Below are 24663 nucleotides of genomic sequence, written 5' to 3' on the forward strand. Positions count from 1 at the left end.
TTTCTTTCAGTGTTGTTCCAAGAAACAAATGAACAAAACAAAAAGTGAAAGTACTAAAGAAATATATGGCCTTTTACAAAATGCCAGATAATAGTGTTAACCTTTAGTCTGTTTCATAACCTACAAGGTTATATGAAAATGTATCCTAACTGAAAGATTATTTAAAATTAATCAATTCTTAAATCGTGTAAGTAAACATCAGAAAAAGAAAAAGTAGGGAGAAAAAATTAATGGTTGTCTTGGAGAGAACACCTGTAAAGGGACAACAAAATTCCCCCCAGTACTTACGTTCTCTTTATCAGTTCTTTCTGGTCTTAGTTCAAGGTGAAACTTGGGAAGTGGGGACTGGCCTGTTATACATTGCTGAAGGCATGGTGTGCAAAAAAGGTTAATGAAATCGAATTATTTGCGTAGCCTATGCTTCGCGTTCCATTCGTTCTCCGGCCACAACCCAAAACAACGCGCTGAAACCTGCGGAAACCACAGGTCAACAACTACAAGTTCCGAAATGCTCGGGGGCCGGTCCCAGTCACCTCCCTCCATGTGCATCTTCTGGGAGTTGTAGTCCTAAAGAGACTTCATTTCCGGGATGTGGGGATGTCGCACCTCCGGGGAACTACATCTCCCAGGAGGCTGTGAGCGTTCCCCCCACCCTCCGCTGCGTCGTGCTCCACCCCTTCCAGCTCCTCCCTCCCGGGGCTGCAAAGCTCATGCCTTCCTGTTAGTCTGAGCTGGGAGAAGTTCACTCGGATCAGCTGATCCCCACTGACAACAGGAGAGGAGGAAGCACGGGAGGCAGCGAAGGAGGAGGGGGTCGGAGATGGAGATGAGGATGGATCCGCCGGTACCTTGAGGAACAGTTTCCGTCTCCACCGGCGCCCCGTGGTCCCCCGACTCTGCCTAGCTGCGGCCGAGCTGCTCCGTGGTGGGAATCCCGGACCGCCGGGGGCTGGGAGGGAAGGGCACGGCCCTGCGCCGGGCGAGCGACAGTCCTGGAGCTCCGGCTGTCCCCAGGAGGAAGGGGGAGCGGGTGCGGCTGGGCTGGGGGTGGGGTGGCATAAACAATGGATTCGGCTGTGGCCTCTGCCGGCGTCGGGGGGCTTTGGGGGGACCTTCTTTGTTCTTAGACTCTGCTTCTGCCCCTCTGGTTGTGATTGTAGTTGCCCGGGAGGAAGGAAGGGTGAGGAATCCCCGGCTGGAGAGAGGCGTCGAGGGGGGGGCCCCAGTGGGCAGATGTTTGCTTGGCCTGGTGGGGCGGTGAGGTGTTCTTTTGAAGGTTGAATTTATATTTTTCTCAATTGTGACAAATTTCGATTTTTGTTTCTGTTGTGGGACCTGGTTAGGCAAGGCTGAAGTTAGGGTGTAAATAAGGTTTCTAGTCACTCCCTTGGCCTTGTTTATCTAAAAATAAGATTGATAGATTGATTACTGTAGGGGAGGAGCGAGTATCTTAAAGGAGGGCTTTACATTTCGTTGGGGCGTTAGAATAGGGGTCAAGGCTAGGAGCAGTCAGGAATATAACGTAGAAGTGACAAAAGCCCCTTTCCTGCCCCAGTAATCTTTCTTCTTAAGTTATGTTTAAGTTAGTCTTTGAGTGACAAGGAGAAAAATTATTTTTTTTAACTCACTGTTGGCCTGCCTTTGCGGTGGGCCATAGTGGAGGAAATCTCTCTCCTGTTGCCCCCTTTTTTTGCAGTTAGAAGGGACAAAATAAAGTACAATAGTTGTTTTAGTGTTTTCAAACTTGAAATGGTGACTCCTGTTTCCAGGTTTAAAGTCTTAATAGACATCTGTTTAGAGTTGAAATGATCCAGTTACAAGGGTAACTGAACCTGCCCAGTATTTCCATGGAGCTAAAGTGTATTATTGTTATCATTTCTTTAACTTTTTACAAGGCCTTTTTCTTTACCTCTCTCAGTTGTGGGGTGCACGTGGGGGTGCAGTGAGTTGTCCCTCCAAAGACTAGCTACATAGTAATATAGATTCAGAATTTAATCTGAATGAACAGAGAATTTTAGTCTGGGAAATAAAACAGTGAAGTCTCTTAAATACCTTGGGCCTAGAGGTAGTGGTTGTTTTCACAAGGAGAAGCCTAGACCATGATTTTGAGAAGACATTTCTAGGATCAGAATGAGCTAGTGTTTTACAAGCAAGAATTTTTCTCAGGAGTTTTGGCCTTGTATTTAACCACAATGTTTTTTAAAAGGTGCACTTCTGCTTTTTAATGAGTGGAATCCTTTTCCGTCTTTTATTCCAGGTATCCTCTGAAATCCAGACTTGAAGTTGGATTAAATTGAAAAGCTCCTGACCACTCTCTTTCATTACGAAAACCTGGTTGAGGCCCAACTGATGCACCCACCTCAGTGAACCCATCAGCTTTCTCTCAGATAGCCATAAAAGACCCTTTCAAGTTAATTTTGACCAATCGTTTGCCTGCACTTTATGGGGGGCGAAACCATCAAATCAAATCAATGTTGCTGCTGATACAGGAGTCTCACAGGCAGAAAATTTAAAAATTCAAGCACTTGTGAGTGTGCAAAGAATTCTAATAGGACACTGAAGGGGTTTTTGTTGTTTTTGTTTTGTTTTGTTTTGTTTTGTTTTGTTTGAGGTCTTCAGAACCTGTGGAAGTCTCTTCAGACTCCAAGGCTTTGTCTTCACTCCTGGGAAACACTTAGTGACTGTTATATGGTGGGTGATTTCTTTACCAATCTGAGTATGAGTACACAGATTCCCTCATCAGAGAAGGGGCTGAATCCAGGGCTGATGTGTCAGGAAAGTTACGCTTGCGGCGGGACTGACGAGGCAGTCTTTGAGTGTGACGAGTGCTGCAGCCTGCAGTGTCTCCGCTGCGAGGAGGAGCTGCACCGGCAAGAGCGCCTGAGGAACCATGAGCGGATCAGACTCAAACCCGGCCACGTCCCTTACTGTGACCCCTGCAAGGGCCCCAATGGGCATTCCCCAGGTGTGAGGCAGAGAGCAGCTGTGAGGTGCCAGGCCTGTAAAATCAACTTGTGCCTGGACTGCCAGAAGAGGACTCATTCTGGGGGGAACAAAAGGAGACACCCCGTTACTATGTACCATGTTACTAAGGTCCGGGAGTGGCTGGAGGAAGGCGAGATGGATGAGGAGACTAAGAGGAGGAAGATGACTGAGAAGGTTGTCAGTTTCCTCCTAGTAGATGAAAATGAAGAGATTCAGGTAAGTACGTGGGCACAATGGCATTCACAGGGTAGTGGAGCAGATCTGCTGTGGCATGGTGGCTCTCAAAAGGAAAGTCCAGGAGGAGCTCACATTTTAATCATAAAAGGCAAGACCCCTAAAGATTCCTCAAGGGAGGAACAACCTAAGACAGGCACAGTCGCAGGGGGGCCATCAGGTGAGAATTTGGGGATCAACAGAGGTGAGGCTCAGAACCTCACCCCCCCTGCTTTGAGAGAAATCTTCTGCATCCGTGGATGTCTTGCTGCCCTTGTCTAGCTTGGATTAATACTTAGTCCATAGGCACACACCTGATCATCTGATCATCTACATTTGCCTTCTTACAGCACTAAACTATGTTTTCTACCTTTATCTTGCATCTACCTACCACTTCAGCATTTTATTAAAAATAAAAATAATAATAATAATAGGAGAAATGTGGGATCAACATATAAATCAAGTACAAAAATCAAACGAATATTCATATTTGACCTGATTGTTTATAGGTCATAATGCATGATCAAAACTGAAAGTTTCTGTGATGAATGCCCTTGTACTGTTCACCATGTAAGAATTTATTCACTATGTAAGAATTCGTTCACCATGTAAGAACTTGTTTGTTATGCTTCAGAAGATTGGAGACTGACGAGAATTAGGCTTGAGATGGATTAATGATTGTACATTGAGCGTTGACCCCCCTATACTGAATTTTATTGTTGTTAACAACCATTTGATCAATAAATATGAGAGATGCCCTCTCAAAAAAAAAAAAAAAAGGCAAGACCCCTGAAAGCTTAAACTGCATGGAGTCAGATCTAGTTACTTACTGGCTGTGTGATTTTGGACTGAATTACTTTCCCTCTCTGAACCTTATTTTTCTCATCTTTAAATTAGGTATAGTGCCTGCTTCATTGCATTGCTGTGAGGTAAAATGACACCATATAGCCTGTTGCTTACCAAATGTTCACTATATGGTAGCTGCTGCTATTAGGAAGAACTGATAGAGAACAGTTTTCTGAATGAGAGCACTGTGACAAATTGTGAATCATTGTGAATGGTGAGGGACTGTGCATGTGCAGGGAAAGAAACACTAACAGTGGGTCCCCTGGGAGTGCTAGGTAATAAGTCATAAGTCTGCTATCTTGGTGTAGAGAGGCAAATTTTAGTGGCTTTTGATAGGGATAGTGTTCTCTCCAGATGGCCTGTTCTTATTTTCATATATAGCCTTCTGATCAGTAAGAGCCACAAGGGTGTTTAATTTGAATCTGAGTTGGGGAGATGGTAATGTATGACAGGGATGATTGGGAAAAAGGTGTGTAATGTTTATTCTTTCCATGGAAGTTAGTGTAATGTCTGCTTATGAGTGAAGACTGCTTGAATTCACATCCTGGCTTTGGCACTCTTGGCTGTATACTATATAACCATGGGTGAGTTATTTAAGCTCCAGGCCTCCGTTTCACTTCTACTTCATTGTAGTAGATGAGAAGATTCCGAGATTGGGGATGGAAATGAAAGGCCCTATCACGTAGTGTCCAGTACCAGTTTGTTGTTTTTTGTCAGGATCTTGGAGTGTGTGTGGTGCATTGACTCAGTCCTTTCAGCAGTGATGACTCCTCAAGGTTCTGGATTGGAGGAGTACCTGTGTTAAGTTACCATTTGAAAATGCCCTAATTACCCACCAAATATCTTCCATCTCTGTCTTTTTCCTCCTTGGATAAGATAATGGTAGTGAATTACATCGTGATTTCCTATGTATTGCTATTGTCAGCTAAATACTTTTCTAGCACATTCTTTATGGGTCGAAAGGAACATAAGAGTTACAGAAGAATGACCCAGATTCTATTCTGCCTCTCTTGTTAGCAATAATGTCTTCATTATGGATTATGCTCTAATTGGGAGATGGTGTGGACTCAGAATTTTATAAGTGCAACACTCGGACTTGGATGATTGTTCTTGGTTTTGCCACCCATTCTCTTTCATGTCAGCCTTTGGAAAAGCACACTTTGGATTGCTGTCACTTTGTAAAATAAGAGGACATACAATTTGGGAAGAACCAGTATTTAACTTGCATGGGTATTGTGTTGGCACCACAAAGAATATTTTTTTAAGGGAAGTAGGATGCGTATTTTTTCTCTTTCTGTAACAGTGTCTCACGTTCCTTAATAGAGTTAGGAAAATAAAAGGAAGCTTAATGAGGAAGGCACCTCCAACTACCCAGATATGTCACTTGTCCATCTTTTTCTTATAGTATCTAGTATGTGTACAGTTTGGGTCGTTGTAAAGATTCCTCCCTTCATCAACATTGGCTACTTCCCAAGAAATAGCACTTTATTAATCTAGGCAACATTGGTTGGGAGTAATGGATTGGGCATATATAATTCATTCCTTTAGGTGGTGATTTGTTTTCCGAGTCATAGTAGAAAAATAAGAAAACATCCAGTTCAGTTTTCTAAGGTGACTGTCCAAAACAATTTGAGAGGTGCTTGTTGAATGCCAGAATGTAAACTCAGCCAGAATGTAAACTCTTGGGTGGCATGACCAGGTCCTATGCCCTGTATCATGTACAACAGTAGGCATGTTGTCAGTGCATAAATACTTGCTGATAGATGGGCAATGTTACATCTCAACTTCAATTTTTAAAAAACAGGTATCATGCACATACCTAGTAAAAAACTGAAATGATATAAAAGGGCATACAGTGACAAGTTTCCCACCCCCTCCACACACATAATCTCTTTTCTTAGAACAGTTACCATTAGCTGTTAACTGCATGCCATTTTAGGATTTTTGTGTATACTTAAGAATATATGTAAGTACCTTTTTAATTGAAAATGAAAAAGCGTACTTGCTGCTTTGTCCTTGGCTTTTTTCACTGAAAGATACATCTTGTACAGCTCTCCTTATCAGTACATTGATGTCTTCATCATTATTTACCACCTTCCCCAGCCCCTCCTCCATGGTAACCACTTCTCAGTGTCTATAAGTTACTGCTGTTTTGTTCATAGGAATTATTTTAGCAGCCTCTAGGCTGTGGTTTCCTCAGATTCTGTGGCCTAGAATCCCCTAGGATTTGTTGGTTGTTATTTGAGTATTATTCAGTTTTCCTTTGGAAAACCTAGAAGGACAAAAGCTTCCTTTTAGAAGTGAAAATTTTATCATTACCTTGTAATTCAATGTGTGCTGTAGAGGTGAATTTCAGGAGAGATTGGCTTTTGGTCTCAGAAGCAAGAACACAATTTGTGGCTCCTCGATGGACACATTTGGCCTGCTAGCCTTCATTAATCCATCACGTTTATTGAGCCTATATTATGTGCAAGGCACTTTCTAGATTCCAGAGGTACATGGTTACAAAGACTTGGTCTAGGCCATCATAGAGCTCACCATTCAAGGAGGGAAAGCAGAGTACACACATGTGAAACACAGAAGATGTTTCAGCTGTAGTATTATTAAGGAAGAGGGACTTGGAAGCCACTTGCAGGGTGGTTAGGAAAGATTTTATTATGTATATATATAATATATATATATAATGACTTAAGCAAAGACCTGACCTCCAGACAGAGGGGGATGGGAACAAAAAGAAAGTGGATGGCGAGTTGGAGGTATAGAAAATGTCATTTTGGCAGGAGTAAGCTGGCAGAGAGTGGTAAGGAAAGAGGTGCAGAAATAAATATGTGCCAGATCATGTGGGGCCTTGCAGGCCATAGAAATAAGCATGGCTTTTAAGTGTAATGGGAAGCACTGGGCTGCTTTATGCTGGGAAGTCTCATGGTCTGATAGAAGTGTTTAAGAAACGGCTCCTGTCTTTAGTGTGAAGACTAGATTGTAGGGGGCAAGAGGCAAAACAGAGTTGCAGAAAATGAGGTGAGAGGTGGCTTAGATTTGGTGTTACCATTGGTATGGAGAGATAGGACGACGTTGGTGAATTTGAGGTAAAGTTTGGATGTAAAACAGGAATGCTGTTCCAGGCTAGAGAGGTGAGGAACAAGAGAACTCAGTGGTGATGCCTTGGCATTTGGTTTGTGCAGATCACGTCTGCCTAATGCTTCTGACTTTATTGACTGAAACGGATAAAAAAACCCTGCAAGTCTTTAAGAACTCGATTCATATAATAGAGTTAAATTAGTCTCTTTTGGTAATATCTAACACAGTGATTTCACCAGGAGTGGTTTTGCTCCTCAGGGGTCATTTGGTTTCACAGCTTGGGGATGGAGGGAATGTGCTAGGGTAGAGGCCAGGGTGCTGCTAAATATCTCATAATGCATAGAGCAGCCCCTGCAGAAAGAATTATCTGGTACAAAATGCCAGTAGTGCTGATATTGAGAAACTCATCTAACAGATGAAGGTTTGGTCTAACAGGGGATCTGGATTCCAGTGAAGTGGAAAATATATCATGGCTAAAAAAATCTAACACCAGTTTTCCCTCCTCCTCTTGGTTCTGTTAGCTCGTCAGAAATAATCTAGCTGAAATCAGATTCTCTTTTGGCCTGTTTTGTACCCTCTGTAGTAAAATGGTTAGATTTCTGCATTGTGTACACTGATTTTTCTAGACCTCAGTGGAACTGTACTAGGAAAACTAGAGGACTTGCAGACCCATTATTTAGAGTCCTATGCTAAGGTAGTGATCCACACTGACAAGTCATCTACAGTCTCTCAAAGTTAGTGCCAACACCCTTAGCAAATAACCCAAAGGTTAGAAGAACAAAGTTCTAACAGAGTTCTTAGTGAAGGAAGAGGATACTATTTTCCTAGCTGTTGAATCTTGTGAGGGATTCAGACATCTTGTCTTATCAGAATGTTGACTAGTTAAGAGAGAAAAAAGTGAAATACTAAGTCATTTTTGTCTTCATTCACATAGATATATATGTATTTAAATCCCATACAAGTTTTTGTTTTTTTCATAGCCACCCCTTGTCTTTGTCCTTTTCCTATAAACTTCTGTGATGTCCTCTTCCCAAGAAGGTAGAGCAGCAAACTGACAAAAAAAATTTCATGTTTCACCTTTACACTGACTGAGCCCTGACTGGGACATTAGGAGAACCATGGAGCTTTACATGCCAAAAGATTCCTGAAGGTTAGTCCCCTCATACTGAACCTGCAAGGTGATAGGGAAGCCCAGGGACCCAGGAGTGGGCAGTGAGAAGCTAAGACAGTGTCCACTGGGGCGGGCCCTCCTGGACTCCAAAATAGACAGCTGTGGCCCTCTCTGAAATGGGAGGCCATGGTGAGTCTTCTCTGCCCTTCCTCCAGCCAAGTCAATGAGGACTTCATTGCACTGAGGCCGTTCCTTTAAGAAGACCCATCACGTTGTTTGGCTGCTTCACTTGTTTACAGTCCCAGAATAGTGTGGCTCAGAACACTGGGACTTGGCTTTTCTTTTTTTTTTTTTAAATGGCTAAAAGAGACATCACTCTACTGGGATTCAGGAATGGAAAATAGCAGAGGATGTTTTCCTACTGTATAGGAATCTTGACCATGGATTGGCTGTGTTGATCTGCCCCATTTCTGTGCCCCTTCTGTCTTAGACTCATCTGCTGGTGACTCCTGGGCCCTGCCTTCTGCTTCTTGGTCCAGGTACCTTGCCGGGGCTTGGTCTTCCCAGGCCCTCTGTTTCAACAGGCTGCAGAAATGCCACTGGACTTGGTTCTGGTCAACAGGTCTTGAGTGGGGGGTATCGTAATCTCCCAAATTGTGGAACCTCCTCACTTCTCTCTTCAAATGGCCAAACTATTATAATGTAAGGACTGATTTGGGGACTTTGGCAAGGGCTAACCTGAATATATTTTGGTTCTTAGGTATCATATAAGAAAATGTAGCAAAGAAACAGAGATCTGTTTAGGAGGTGTCTGTCAAGATAACAAGCAATAATTGGATGAGTAGCAGAGGCTCCCTCCCCACCACTGCCTTTCACTCGAAGAAAACCATGTAAAAGCCCCTTTTGCTTCGTAATAGTAGAGGGCAAGGTACTGTAGGGCATTACTGGGAAATGCAGGGTTGAGCATGACTCAGACAAGCGGGAACAGGAAAGAGCCTCTGTTACGTGCCTTTGGTTTCTGCTCAGCATCTTGTGAGCTTTCTCAACCTGGACTCATTCAGTTATAACAGGCTCCTGGCATTTAATCTGGGAGGCTATTTAGTTTAGTTCAGAGCTGTTTAAAATTTGACCCGTATAAATCAAAACCACTGTGAGTCAGCTTTTCAGGCAGCCTACCTTTAACTATTTCAAGTTACTTTCAGTTTGTATAATTGTATTTTTTCTGGTCTGTCACTGGAAGTGATCAGTGTTTCTGGAATTGAGCAAACATTTGTTTTTTTTCACTAGAGTTAATGTAAGAGGCAGATTTCTTATTAAGTTGACCTTTTAATTCCTCCTGTGGGTGCATCTGCTGGCTCTGCCACCCTTGAGTCTATCCTGGATATTGTGTAGCCCAGAAGCGCTTCTGTTGGCTGGCTGAGCTTTTCTGGAGAGTCTTGCCTGCTTTGGGAGGAGCTCCCATGAGATCATTTCTGAGGTTAGAACTGCTGTATGTATGCATTGAGCACATTTGATTGGTGATGGGAAGCCTAAGGGGTAAGTCCTGAAGAAGGGAAAGAAAGGAAGTCTAAGGGGTAAGACCTGAAGAAGGGAAAGAAAGGAAGGATATAGAAAGTTCCAGGTATGAAAAATTAGAAAGACATATGGAAAGGGATGCAAAGGTCCTTTTGGAGACAGGAAAGGGTGGATGCTTCCTTGGAGAATGTTCTGTTCAATTGTCCCCTTTTCCAGTGGCTTTTGGCCCCCAGTTAAGAGGCCCTCTGACCAGTTTGTGTGGTAAGCTTTATGGGGCTGGAGTTCTTTTAGGCAGAAAAGTATGAATACCAGCCATACATAAGCACCTGACCTCTGGCTTGACTTTGCTGGAGGAGGATTCTACTTTCTGGTAGCTTCTGGAATTTTTACCTCCTTTGTCATTTCCTTCTAGAAATTGGATAAGTGCTGTCTTCCCCAGGGAGTTTGACTCTAGATGTTAGAATTCTTGAAAAGAACTGACAGAGCCTGGTTGTAGTCTGTAGTCATGGAACCCCAGGTTTAAGTTAAGAGACACACAAATCCCAGGCCATTCAGCAGCCATAGAGTATCTAGAAATTCCTCAACTTTCCAGCCCAGTCCCTTCTGCCTGGTGAATATGTCGTCTGCATGGCTAAACTGTTATCCATCATGTCTCATAACCTTTTCTTTCTAAGAGGTCAGTTCAGTTTACATATATTATTCAACAACAGTCATAAACATTTAGTGTCAATTATGTGCCTTACTAGTTTGAGTAATCTCTATGAAAAATGTTTTAAAATGAAAATTAAGAGGTTAAGTGAGACTGGGGAGGGATGGCAGAGGCCTTCATTCCCAGGAAAGCCCAGCTCTCTTTTCTGCTTTTCTCTGAGTAGAGGCTCTGAGTCTGAAGATCACATGACTGTTTTTGCATCCCTTCTGGTCCTAACCACGAACCAGTTTAATTTGTGGTTAGTAGATCACTGGGATACACTATTGTTTATGCCCTACGTCTCAGTCAGCTCTGTTGTTTAGAGTTGGATCATCTGACAGGCAGGCAGGCAGGCAGCCTGCTTAGCTTTCTGTCTCTTCTCTCTTTGCCTCCCTTCCCACTTTCTCTTCCTTCCTTTTTTCTCTCCCCTTCCTCTGCCTCTCTCTCATCCTCTTCTGTTCTCTCCTTTCCTTCACTTCTCCCTCCCTCTTTCATTTTTTCCTTTTTTCTTCTTCCCTCTCCCTGCTCCCCTTTCCTGAAATTAACCAGCTAAATTTGCCACTGCCAGGAGAAAAAATGTTGCTAGAACTAAATGTAAAATTTTTTTTAGGCTTATGCACTCTTTTGGATTGTTCATGACATTCCTCTCCCTTTCATTACCACAGAAAACTGAGTTTGCTACATCTTTTTTTTTAAAGGATTGACTTATTAAAAAGGTTTTTGGCTTCCAAGAGCAGCCTTCCTTGATCACCATATTTAAAAGAGCAGCCCCTGCCTCCACCAGTGGCCCTAAACTAACCCTCTTCTGATTTTCTTTCCTTCATGTCACTTACTACCATTTGATATAACATGTACTTTAAAAAATTATCTCAATGTGGTAGGATTTACACGTAACATGCACATTTGTAAAAGTGTACAGTTCCACCATCACAATCTAGATAGAGAACATTTCTGTCCCCTACTAAGGTTCTCTTGGGCCTCTAGGAAGTTGGTTCCCAGCAACACTGATCTGTTCTCTGTCGCTATAGATTTGACTTCCCTAGACTTCCATGTAAGTAGAATCATGTAGTGTTCTTCGTATCTGGTTTCTTTTACTCCCCATATGTTTTTGATGGTCATCCATGTGGTTGCATGTTTCAGTTCATTTCTTTTTATTGCTGAGAAGTATTCCATTGTGTGGATATACCACAGTTTGTTCATCCATTCACTGCTGATGGACATTTTGTATACCATATACCATATATTTTAATTGTTTGGATATTGTCTGCCTTCTCCTTAGAATGTAAGCTCCATGAGGGTAGTGATTTTCTTAATTTGAGGTGTAATTCACATCACAAAGTTAACCATTTTAAAGTGAACAATTGAGTGGCAGTACATTCACGATGTGCAACCACTGTCTCTACCTAGTTTTGAAACATTTTCATCGTGTTTCCTACTATTAAGCAGTTCACCCCAGAGCACAGTGATTTTTTTGTCTTTTTTTGCACAACTTTTATTTCCCAATTATAAAAATAACACAGATTCAGAATGCTAAAATATAGTAAATGGAACTATAGAGAAGTATAAAATTTGATATTAATTTTACAATAAAAGGAAGTATCTCAACCCTTTTAAATGTTGCATTTACTTTTTAAACATTTTATTGAGATATGATGCACATACCATGCAATTTACCCATTTCAAGTATACAATTCAGTGACTTTTAGTATATTTGAAGATAAGTGCAACCATCACACAGTCACTTTTAGAACATTTTCATTGGGCACTGATTTTTGCCTTTTCTGTTCGCCAGCATCTAGAACAATGTTTGGCACATAGTAAGTACTCAGATAATATTTGTTGAATGAATGAAATGCGCTAATGAGAATAAATCAATTTAGTTATTCAACAAACATTTAATGAGTACCTATTGTGTGCTGACAGCTGAGGGAGGTAGAAGTGGCACTATACTGAATTTGCCCTTGGGGAGAGGACAGTCTAGTGGCAGTAGAAGACAAATAAGTAGAAATAAAGTGAATTATGTCAGAGCAGTATAGAGAGGATATTATAGAAATTTGGAGGAGGGTTATATTGCCAGAGGGGGTTACTTTTTTATTGACTTAAATAATTCTCTGCTATATTGCTGCCTCCCGGGGCTCCACTCTCTTATTCCATGTAGAACAGAAACAGGGCCCTTTCGGTCTCCACCTCAGACACCAGGGATCTTTGGCATAAAGTGTGAGAAAAGCATTTGGGTGAATCTCTGGTGTAATCATAATTCTTGGAATCATGTCACATCATTCTTTTGAAGACTGAGTGCTTCTTTTGCATAATATATGAATTATGCAATCTTACAATACCTTTTTTTTAATTGAAAAGATAGATTATTTTGAAAGAGGGAGTGGTAACTATTGAGTGAGTATCTTGATTCCATTATCCCTAATTCTTTAATGAGGTGTTTATTGGAAAGCTTCCCTCAGGACACATTTTGCTTAGGATAATGGGATGAAATTCTGTGTTGGTAGTGGTGACTCTGGCCTTGAGGCAAACCAGGGTAACTAGAGCAGTAATGGCAGTCAGCACTTCTGTAGCACTTACTAGATATGCTGTGCAAAGTACTTGATGTGCATTATCTCATTTAATCTTCAGAGCAACCCTATAAAGTAGATTGTGTTGTTAGCCTCATTTTACAGGTGAGAAACTGAGACCTGGAGATGTTAAATAGCTTAAGGTTATTCTAAAGTTAGTGGATGGTAGAGGCAGGCTGGTTTAATCTTAAAGGTAATACTACACTGTGTTCTTCTCCAGAGAGAATATAGCATCTAGACATTCTGTGCTGTGTTCATTCATTTATTTAACAGCTATGTATTGATTTCTTACTATGTGTCAGGCCCTGTGCTAGGGCTACAGGTGAACAATATAGACCAGATCCTTGCCAGTATGGAGGATATAAGCTCAGAACCAGGAAGAATGGGAAAACGTTAACAGAGATGGTGGGTGGAGAATGAGGCTTTCAGCAAGAGAAGGGTTGAGTATAAATTGTCCATGGTGTGTTCTGGGTAGAGGTGTACCTGAACCTAGTTCTCTCATCTTCTTCTTAGCCTTGTGCTTTTACTGCTAAGTCCCATAGTCTTTACCAGAGCTTATGTCTGTTTTTATAGCTCGCCAAATACAGGTATGCACTGCCACTTAAAAGTAGGGCTGCGTCTCCCATCTGGAAGCTCCTTGGAAGAGTCCGTTGAATATGATGTGGTCTTGAGGGTGAGGTAGTATTTTTGGTCTGTCCTTAAAATTTAGCTTTGGTTTGGAAGACTTTTTACTCAGATTAAAATGCAGAGTTGAACTGGATGAGTTGGATGAGGTCAAAGAAACTGAATGTGGAGCTAAAAATGACTCTTTTAAAATAATTCATTTTGTGGATTATCTGTACATAGAAACGTTCTCTTTCCTGGCAGAGTAGGAGGGGAGCCTGTGAGGCCGTGTGTCAGAAGCACCATGGGTAGTTATAATACATGGGAGGAGAATTCCTGACCTCTCCTGTAATGGAACACTTCGGGGACACTGGGCTGGAGGAAAGTGATCTTTGCCCTTACCAAATGTGCTCAGTGTGTTTGTGAGGCCAATCTCATGACTTCAGTGGTCTTAAGAAAACATTTGATTGAGAAACAATTGTGTTTTTACATGAAACTATATTGGCGCATACATGGATAAACACAAAGGTACACACTCCTTTGTAGGATAGAATGAAAGGAAATTTTCTGAACTTGCTGGGTTGGGGAAACAGGCTTACTAGAACTATCTGGCAGTAGGAGCTTGCAATTGGAATGGAACCCCCTTATCATTTGGACTTTAAAAATAGACTGGCTACTGATCTATTTGACATTGTTTCAGTAAAATCCTGTCTGAATATCAGGCCACAGACTCAAATCATTGCTTGGAGTTCTTTTCAACATGATAGAAGTGGCACTAGGTTTTTCAAGGAAGAGTTTCCTCACCTTCCACTTCTTTCCCTCCCTGGGCAGAAAGAATATGTTACCTCAGTTTTATACCTGTGCTGGTGTAATGTTATCAGGTCAGTGCCAGACACTACATGAAGCTCAATACATGTCTATTGACTAAAGGAAGCAACCAAACTCTAATTTCCTTTTGGGATAGTGGTCCCAGTTCTGTTAAGAGTGAGAATCTGGTTTGGTTTCTTTGGTCTCTCTCTTTTTCTCTGACCGCAACCAAAAACGAGTGAAAGCAAAATAAACCAGAAATCAACATGTAAAAGTAATTAGTAGAAACTTTATTTGGGGAATAGCTATTGACTTAGGCTAGTTTTGGCATCTCAGTGGACAGGTAGAAAATAATCTTTTTTGTCCTGGGGGTGAGGTGAGGTTTATCATAAGCGTTAGACTGTGATTCCGAGCATCCAAGCTTTTCCCCTTAGCTCTTGCCACTGCCTTGGGGAAGAAGCTGATTTTTGCTCTCCACCACAGGGAATACCTTCATAAAATTTTAGAGGACTGTTTGATTACAGTTGGACAAATTAGATCCTTTTCATCCGGGGAGGACAGAACTGAAAGAACCTCAGTGCTGAGCCACTTTCCTTTGGAATGTTTTCTGAGTGTCTTTGGGGTTTCACATCAGGAGTTTGTGTGTGTTGGTTTCTCCTTCCAAGGCTGTTCACTGCAGTTCCTTCCCCATCTCTTGCTTTTCCCATCCCAGGCCTCCTCAGAACAAAGCCCCTGTGGTCAGTTTTCCTGGAATGGTTTTCTGAAAGCTAAGAAGGAATTTTTTTTTTTTTGAGAGGTCATCTCTCATATTTATTGATCAAATGGTTGTTAACAACAATAAAATTCTGTATAGGGGACTCAGTGGACTCAATGCACAATCATTAATCAACCTCAAGCCTAATTCTCAACAGTCTCCAATCTTCTGAAGCATAACAAACAAGTTCTTACATGGTGAACAAGTTCTTACATAGTGAATAAGTTCTTACATGGTGAACAGTGCAAGGGCAGTCATATCACAGAAACTTTCGGTTTTGATCACACATCATGAACTATAAACAATCAAGTCAGATATGATTATTCGTTTGATTTTTATACTTGATTTATTTGTGAATCCCACATTTCTCTCTTATTATTATTTTTTTAAATAAAATGCAGAAGTGGTAGGTAGATGCAAGATAAAGGTAGAAAACATAATTTAGTGCTGTAAGAGGGCAAATGTAGATGATCAGGTGTGTGCCTATAGACTAAGTATTAATCCAAGCTAGACAAGGGCAACAAAACATCCACGGATGCAGATTTCTCTCAAAACAGGGGGTGAGGTTCTAAGCCTCACCTCTGTTGATCCCCAATTTCTCACCTGATGGCCCCCCTGCGACTGTATAAGAAGGAATTTCTTAAGGGAGACTGTCATCATTCCCATTGCCTGCTAGGTCAGAGGTTGACTGCTGGACATGTTTCCCTGTCCTAAACTGCTCTGAATTCTAAATTGGAGCACCTAGAATTCACTGAGTACTGTTACTTCATTTTAGCAACTCCATTCAGAACTCTATTCAAAGTGAAAAACTTTATGGATGAGATAGAGGTAGAGAGAGGTGTACTGTTTGGTTTTTTAAAGATTGATAGGACATTAGATGGCCACTTAACTAAGAATTGGCTCTAAAGTTAGTATTAATAATTATATGTTGTTTTGATTAGAGAGGAAAGGAGTTATCAAAAACAGGCAGTGAGAGCTCTCATTTTTAGGCAGAGTCAGTTTAGATTTCATCACATCGCTGACTTAGTCCCTGAATGAGCAGCTTCTGGGCAACAAGCAGGGCAAGCCCATCTGCTGCTTCTCTGCACCTGGACCTTCTCCCAGTGGGCTGCTCTTTAAATGATAATGGGTAATATTTATCACATGCTTACTGTGTGCCAGGCTGTGTGCTAAGCTCTTTATGTGCTTTCTCTCATTTAGCCCTCAGTATCCCTACGAGTTGTAGCATCTGTTATTACCTCATTTCCCTGCAGCTTCAACAGTTGAGTAACTTTTCCAGGGCCACCCAGTGGCAAAGTGTGGAGTGGAATTTGGGTGTTTCTGATTTGTGTGAGGTCCAAGAAATGGTCTGGCAAGCTGGGGGAGGATCGAAGGCACAAGTTGGGGAATGGTAGCTTTGGTGTTGCCCTGCTTTTGCTATTGCGTAAGGGCCAGGGATCACTTCAGACATGTAGAGCTGGGTTGGGTGGCCAACTGGCAGGGCTCAGAGTCATATAGCTTCTTTCATTCCAGGAATGGAGAAAAGTGGGATCTTTGATTGCAAACAGGCAGAACAAGTAGAACAGGAGCCTTGTTCCCTTCTGGCGCCTGCCTTCACTCATCAGAGCAGCTCTTCCTATCTTTTTCTTTACTTTTTCTTCTCCTGACTGAAAACCAGTCTTGCTGCCACCTAGGCCTAGGCTGTTCTCTCCTCTCTGGTTCAGGGGAAAATGCGTACAGGTTAAGGATGAATTGAGTTGTTCAACAGGGAGTAAAATAGTGTGAAAGGCAGAAGGAAACACAAAGCACGGTGTCAGTTGCCAGGCATTTTCTCATTTATCTGTTTATTTGATTGGCAACCACTACCCAGTCAAGGGAGACAAAGATAGTTATATCTTCATTTTACATGTGAAAAAAATGCAGTTGTTGCATGTTAAATGATTATCCAGGGCTTGTCAGTAGGGAAACCAGCCTAAGACTTTGAACTCCCCTGCCCAGAATTCTTTGAACTGCACTCAGATGGATATGCCCAACACACGAACATATATGACATACCCCAGGACACCATGTGCCAAAATAAGATCCCCAAATGCTGACAGGGAGTGTTTTATTCTCATCCCAAACAGGTTTATTTATATATAATATGTGCAGCATTTGGTGGGTACGTAATGTGAATCTTGAGACATTTGATCCTCTGGTTCCCCTGTGTCCCTTTTCTGGTGCCCTCTCTTGCATATCCTGGAAATCAGTGGCCATTTTGTGGGCTAGCAGATTGATGACAAAGTAAATTTCCATGGGAAAGTCCCTAGGCCTGGTGGTCTTCCCAGAGATCATTTGAAAAGGTAGATGGCTCTTGCAGCTAGCACCCTGACCTTAGCTGACTCCTTGCTGGTTGGGGTTTATGGAGCTTTTGTTTTGTTTATCTTGCAGCCAACTTAACAGCTTGGAACCAGGCTGGCTGAGTGACACTGGTCCAAAAATGGGCTGTTTTGTATAACTTCTTGTTCCTCTCTGTTGTCTGGAAGATCAGTGAGCCCTTACTAAGTTTATCAAATGTTGCATATGTTAGACCCTAGGAAGATGTCCAGGGTGGAGAAAAGTGATTAAAGTACCTAACAAGGTGCCTGGCATTCATTCATTCATTCACTCATTTGATAACTAGATATTGAGCTCCTACATGCCAAGTTGTGTTCCAAGTGCTAGGAATGTAAAGATAAGATAGGCGTGGTTCTGCCCTCATTGGTCTAGTGAAGGACCCTGTCGCTGCAGTAGGCATTCAGTAAATTATTAGCATTATCATTAACATTAAGGCTATTAATATAATACTAATGAAGTTATTAGTAATGAGTGATTTACTATCTTGATGAGGTTATGGGAAATGAGGGCTTGTCGTATTATCACATCCAGTGGTCTGTCTACATGTCTTTTAACTGCTCCTTATCAGACCAGCAGACTTAAGAATCAGGATGGTGTGTTTTCTGTTACGGCTGGAAGATTCTAGTGTAGTGGTTCATCACTCTTAGCTGGAGTAGAGCATTGCCTGTGTGGATTAGGAGCTTTGACCATAGGGTTCTGTATTCTGGGAATAAGAGCCCCGAGCATCTTTCTGGAGCTCCAGTCTGGGATCTCACTGGTACCAGGTCTCTTCCTTCCTGGACTGACATTTTATAAGGACTTTAAATTGTTCCTTATATTGTTCTATAAATTGCAAAGAGAGGAATTATGGATGAGTGAAGTTGATCAATAAGTTTTTGTGTTTTTTTTCCACAACAGCTTTATTGTGATGTAATTCACATACTATATGTTTCATTCTCTTAAAGTGTACAATTCTGTATTTTAAGTGTATTCACAAAGTTGGGCAACACTTAACAACTAATTCAAAATATTTTCATCACCCCAAACAGGAACCCTGTCTCTTTAACAGTCATTCCCTATTCCACCAGCCTCTTGAACCACTGATATACTTTCTGTCTCTGTGAATTTGCCTGTTGTAGACATTTTATATAAATGGAATCATAGAATACTTAGCATTTTGTGTCTGGCGTCTTTTAGCTTAATGGTTTCAAGGTTCATCCATGTTGTAGCATGCATCAGTATTTTATTCCTTTTTATGGTTGAATAATATTCTATTGTTTGGATATACCATGTTTTGTTTATTCATTAGTCGATAGACCATGTGGGTTGTCCTCAGCTTTTGGCTATTAATAGATAATGCTGCTATGAATATGTTCAGGTTTTGTATGGACATATGTTTTCAGTTCTCTTGGGTATATACCTAAGAATGGGATAATGAGACACATGGTAACTGTACGTTTAACTTGTTGAGAAGTTGCCATTCTGTTTTCCAGAGTGGTTGTGCCATTTTACACTCTTACCAGCAGTGAGTGAGTGTTCCAGCCTTTCCATATCGTCACCAGCATTTACTATCTTTTTGATCGTAGTCATCCCTGTGGGTGTGAAGTGATACCTCATTGTGGTTTTGATTTGCATTTCCGTGATGACTGTGTTGTTGAGCATTTTTTTATGTGCTTATTGGTTATTTGCATATTTTCTTTGGAGAAATGTCTGTTGAAATTTGGGGGTTAATATTAGTGGTTTTTTTTCCTTTTTGAGTTATAAGAGGTTTTATGTATTCTGGACCACTAGTCCCTTATCATATATTATTTGTAAATACTTTCTCCTATTCTTTAGGATGTCTTTTCACTGTCTTCAATGCATCCTTTGCAGAATAAAAGTTTTTAATTTTGATGAAGTCTGGTTTATCTACTTTTTCTTTTGTTATATTGCTTTTGGTGTCATATCTAAGAAACCATTGCCTAGTCCAAGGTCACAAAGGTTTGCTCATCTCTTTTTCTAAGAGTTTTGTCGTTTTAGCTTTTCCATGACCACAAAGTTCTTACATTGACTGAGGCTTTAAAAGTTCCTGTTAGATGTTTGCTCTGGTGGTAGGGGCTGGGTGGGAGGCTGTTACCCTGGAACTTCTTTTCCTTGCCACCTTGATAAATCAGTTAAGCACCTTGACCCTGGGAAGCACATGCTCTTCTTGGAGGTGGTTTAGCTGTTTTGCAGTTTCTATATTTCATTATCTCTTTTTTTGAAGGTAAAAAATGAAGAGGACTTTATTAAGAATTTGGACTGCAAACCTGATCAGCATCTGAAGGTGGTTTCCATTTTCGGAAATACTGGTGATGGAAAGTCTCATACTCTCAATCATACTTTCTTTTATGGCCGTGAAGTCTTCAAAACCTCCCCTGCCCAGGAGTCCTGCACTGTGGGAGTGTGGGCCGCCTACGACCCAGTCCACAAAGTAGCAGTGATAGACACAGAAGGGCTACTGGGGGCTACGGTGAATCTAAGCCAGAGAACACGGCTGCTGCTTAAGGTTCTGGCCATCTCAGACCTCGTCATCTATCGAACTCATGCAGACCGGCTGCACAATGACCTCTTCAAGTTCCTTGGGGATGCCTCAGAAGCTTATCTCAAGCACTTCACCAAGGAGCTCAAGGCTACCACTGCCCGCTGTGGCCTGGATGTCCCCTTGTCCACCCTGGGCCCTGCTGTTATCATTTTCCATGAGACTGTGCACACTCAGCTGCTGGGCTCTGGTGAGTAGACAGGGTGCTGTGTCAGATGGACCTTCTTGGGTACCTTCAGGGAGGCAGCCACTAGGCTGCAGTGGCAACCTGGTGGTGGTGGATTGCCCAGAAAAATTTCTGCCTGGGCAAGACCTAAGGAAGTGGTGCAGGAAGGGTGGAGGGGTCAGCCATGTCAAAGTCAGCTGAGTGGCTTTGACAGTCTAGAGGTCCTTGGTGATCTGGATAAGACCTGTTTCCCAGGGATAGTGGGCATGAAAGCCTGATCAGAGTGGGATCAAGAGAGAATAGGGGGAGAAGAGTTAAAGCAGTGAGTATATTCAACTCCTTCAAAGAGTTCAATAAAGGGAAGCAGACAAATGGAATGAAAGGTAGAGTCTAATGTGCGAATTTAAGAATTTAAGGAATTTTCCCTTTTCAAAATGTCAGATGAGGTATTGCAAATGTCTGTGTACTGATGGGAATGATTCATAAGAAGAGAAATGATGCAGATATAAGAGATGGAGCAGGAACAGTTGGGATGATACACAAATGGAAGGGCTGGCCTATTTAGGAGCATGGACAGTCATCCATAACACAGGCGAGAAGCTAGAGTAGGTGCATGGGCGAGGGAAGGAGGTAGATGTGATGGGTGTGTGTAGAAATTGTCTTACTGTTTCTGTTTTCCTAGAGAAATAGGAAGCGGGGTCAACACCTAAGTGGAAGGAGGAGGGAGCTGCTGCCGCAACAGTAACTGGATGCAAGTGGGTAGAGTAGTGTTGGCCCTAAAACAGTTTCACCATTTACCTGTTCATTCAGCAACCACATTAATTACGTGCACAGTGTCATGTACTGAGCACTGGGGCACCGAGCTGGAGAAAAACACTTCCCACCCTCGAATAGCTCACAGACTATTTAGGGAGACCACGTGTGTTCTGTTCTGTAGTGGATATAGGAGTGCAGAAGAGGGACACTTTGTACCACCTGAGGAGGCCGAAATTTGAACTCCGAAGACTTGGTAATGGGTGGCAGGGGGAGCAAGGATACTTTAGGAAGAGCAGACCTCTGGTGGTTTGAAGGAGCAATTTGTGACCAGGAACTACAGGTGATCCTGCAACAATTTCCTGATTTCCGTTCTAGCCCCCTTCAATGCATCCTCACAGAGCATCCAGAGTGATCTTTTTACAAGCTTAATTTATAACTTAGATGATGTCATACTTCTGCTTACAACCTGTCAATGGCTTTCCAGTATGTCGGAATAAAACCTGAACTCCTAATTGTGGTGTTCACTCCTGCCCATGTCTCTGAACTCCTTCTCCAGTTACCCCCTCCTCCCTTCCCCGTTCCATGTGTGTGCTCACATGACAAGTGTACACTCCCTCCACTAGCCATGCCAGCCTTTTCTCGGTTCCCACCTTTGCATATGCTACTCTGCCTGGCTAGAACACTCTTCCCCAACTAGCCATATTTTTTTTAGATTCAACTCCCTTGGAGCCTTTTCTGACTGTCCCCCTAAAGGGGCCTCTCTTATACACAAGTGGTCACACTCTTGTTACATTAATCAGTTCGTTTGCATTGGAGCACCTGCAGCTCTTGGAAATCACCCTGTATGTTTACTTTTTTTGGTCTTTTCTCACTCAAATGGGAACTCCATGAATGCAGGAGCCTTGCTTATCTTACTCATTGTGTCCAAAGAGCCTGGATAAGTGCTTGAAACAATGTAGGCTCTCATCAGATGTTTGCTGAATGCATAAATGAGTAAAATGTCTGAAGCATAGATTGTATGGTTGAGATACTTAGGGAATCAGATGATGGAAGGCCTTGATCAGTTCTCAGATATGACAGGAGCCCCTGAAGGCTTTTAAGCAGGGAGTTACATCTTCAGATTTATGTTTGCAAAAAGGTGCCTGTTGCAGGGTGAACTAGAGAAGCATGCTGGAGTCAGGGAGACCAGCCAGGAGGTTATCACCATACAAGTGATAGGGCCTGAAACAGAGTAGTGGCAGTAGGAGAGAAGGACAGACTGGGTCCATATTAAGGAGTTAGAATCTGAAGGGCCCGGGTCTAGTGGGAAAATGAGAAATCTAACTGTTCCAGAATGGAAGAAGAAATTCATTAGCAAGTGACTCTTAACTGCAGAATGCTAACTTGAGGGTGCCTCCTGTGATCAACTTTTTAATGCCACTCTAGATCTTTACAACTTTGGTGGGTAAAGGTTTAATTTTCAGTTCAGGATTTTGAAGTAACCAGCCTTTCAAAAATAACTTTTTTGCCTTGTGCCATGTACTATACTAGGTGGTCTTTTCTGTCTTGATTTTTTAAAAAATAAATGCTAATTACTCTATCGTTGCTATTTAGCCCAGTCAATAGCAGCCCCATTTTACAGATAAAGAAACTGAACTCGGAGAGCTTAAGTTGTGCCACTGATAAGGTCCCAGCTAGTCAGTTGCACAATTGAGGTTCAGAACAAGATCTTCTAGCTCCTAAACCCAGAGCTATTTCTGGAATACCATTGCTGCTTCTTGAAGTCCTGAGATGGAACCAAGGGAGCCAGAGTTTGTGCAGGGTAGAAGGAGAAGTCCCTGCATTGTGGACAAATTGACAATTAGAGTTTTCTCTGTCTCAAATCCTGTTCCTTTTCTGGATAGAGGATTTCTAGGTGGGAGTTACTTGGCCAAAGACTTGTCTCTGTTTTACAAATGAGCTGAGCAGGACCAAGCTCCCATAATCATCCGGGACAAGCCATGAGATGATGTTGGGAGGAAGTGAAGGTGGTGCGCCTGGCTCCATGTGGCTCTGCGAGAATCACTCACTGATGGGCCTCCCCTGCTCCTGGATCCTTCCTTCAGAAGTGACTGCACAGGAAAAGTTCAGGAGGAGATGGTTTAGGGACTAACTGTAGAATTCTGGCTTCTTCTCTTTGATGACTATACCTTTAAAGTTGAGCTTATATAAGCTGTATCTCCATTGTTAATTGGAGTGATTTTATTGTTGTTAAGTATTAAAGAAAAATTTTTAAAGTCCTTCCAATTCTTAGCTCTGAAATATTTATTGGGTTGATTTGTACTACCACTCCCCAGATTTTTGGATAAATGTTGGTGAAACCATGGGGAGGTAAATACCCTCATTTGTCTATAGCTTCACCAGCGTAAGTCCAGCATTTTCAAAGTAGCTATTTATTTAAATGGTTAATTCTGCCCATAGGATGGAAGACTGTGTGGCTGTTAAAAAGAATAAGGAACTTCTCTGAGTGTATTATGACAGGGACAGATACTTAGAGTATGTTATTAAGTGATAAAAGCAGTTTGCATGTATCTGTTGCTAAGTGTGTAGACAAAGTCTGAAAGGATAAACACTGAACTGCAGTTACCTTTGGGGAGTAGGAGGAAATAGAGGACATACATTTCTGTCCTTTTATACTTTGACATGTTTAGATTTTTTTACAAGCAGATTTTTAAGAAAAGACTTCCTTGAAGTATAATATACCTACAGAAAAGCACACCTCATATCAAAAGCATAGTAACGTGATGGGTGTTTGTAGCCTGGATGTACCTGTGCACTCAGGACCAGGTCGTGAGACACCAGCACCCACTTCCTGGAAGCCTGGCTCATGCTCCCTTTTGGGCCAGGGTAACCTGAATTCCAACAGCATAGGTTAGTTCTGCCTGTCTATGTAATTTATATATATATGGAGTCAGGTTATGTGTTACTTTTAAAAGCAAGGTTCATGTACCTGTTTCTGCTTGTCCAGATCATCCCTCAGAGGTACCAGAGAAGCTCATCCAGGACCGGTTCCGGAAACTGGGCCGCTTCCCTGAAGCCTTCAGTTCCATTCACTACAAGGGAACGAGGACTTACAATCCCCCCACAGACTTCTCTGGGCTCCGGCGTGCTTTGGAGCAGCAGCTAGAGAACAACACTACCCGTTCTCCCCGGCACCCGGGCGTCATCTTCAAAGCCCTGAAGGTCAGTTGGCTCCTGCCCTGAGTCCTCAATGGGGTACCAGCAGGTGGCGAGAACACTCAGTTCTCCAGCTTTTATTGGTGCCTGTGATTGGAAACCTGGGCTGCAAAGAGAGGGTCTAAGAGAAGGAAGTACACTTGTGGAGTTTGCACCTGTCTAGTGACTGCATCTTGCTAAGAGCACGAGTACAGAGGACTCTTGGATGATAGTTAAAAAGTGACAGGTTCTCTCATCTTGGAGAAAAACTAGGCTTTTAGGGAATAGGAAAGCAGTCATTTCTGGGTGGTATGGCCCAGCCTGGGTGAGTTAACCCTATGTTGAGGCTCATTTATCTGGACAGCCTTTGTGCTTTCCTTTAGAAAGACTCACCTATTTTTTTTTTAAACCAAATTAACTTATTCAAGAAGGCAACTTTTTATCACTGTAAATGGAAAACTATAATCACAGGTAGGCATTTGCTAAGACAAACAAAAACAGGCACA

General features: G+C 42.1%; 1 protein-coding gene across 5 annotated transcripts in view; it reads left to right on the forward strand.

The window, feature by feature from the left end:
* The first annotated feature begins 719 nt into the window (after positions 1-719).
* ZFYVE1 (zinc finger FYVE-type containing 1) overlaps positions 720-24663 on the forward strand; it is a 45949-nt gene continuing 22005 nt past the window's right edge. For 2 of the 5 annotated variants that reach the window (XR_012133763.1, XM_017676564.3), the window contains exons 1-4: positions 721-925; positions 2258-3201; positions 19747-20251; positions 23970-24184. Coding sequence is in view for 4 of the 5 variants with exons in the window: in XM_017676564.3 (XP_017532053.3) it covers positions 2689-3201; positions 19747-20251; positions 23970-24184 (1233 nt within the window). In the remaining variant the exon portion in view is untranslated. Of the gene's footprint in view, positions 926-2257; positions 3202-19746; positions 20252-23969; positions 24185-24663 lie in introns of all 5 variants that reach the window. The other 3 variants (XM_017676563.3, XM_036996850.2, XM_036996911.2) reach the window with 3 other exon arrangements.

This window comes from Manis javanica, chromosome 8 (assembly GCF_040802235.1).
Source record: "Manis javanica isolate MJ-LG chromosome 8, MJ_LKY, whole genome shotgun sequence".
NCBI lineage: Eukaryota > Metazoa > Chordata > Mammalia > Pholidota > Manidae > Manis > Manis javanica.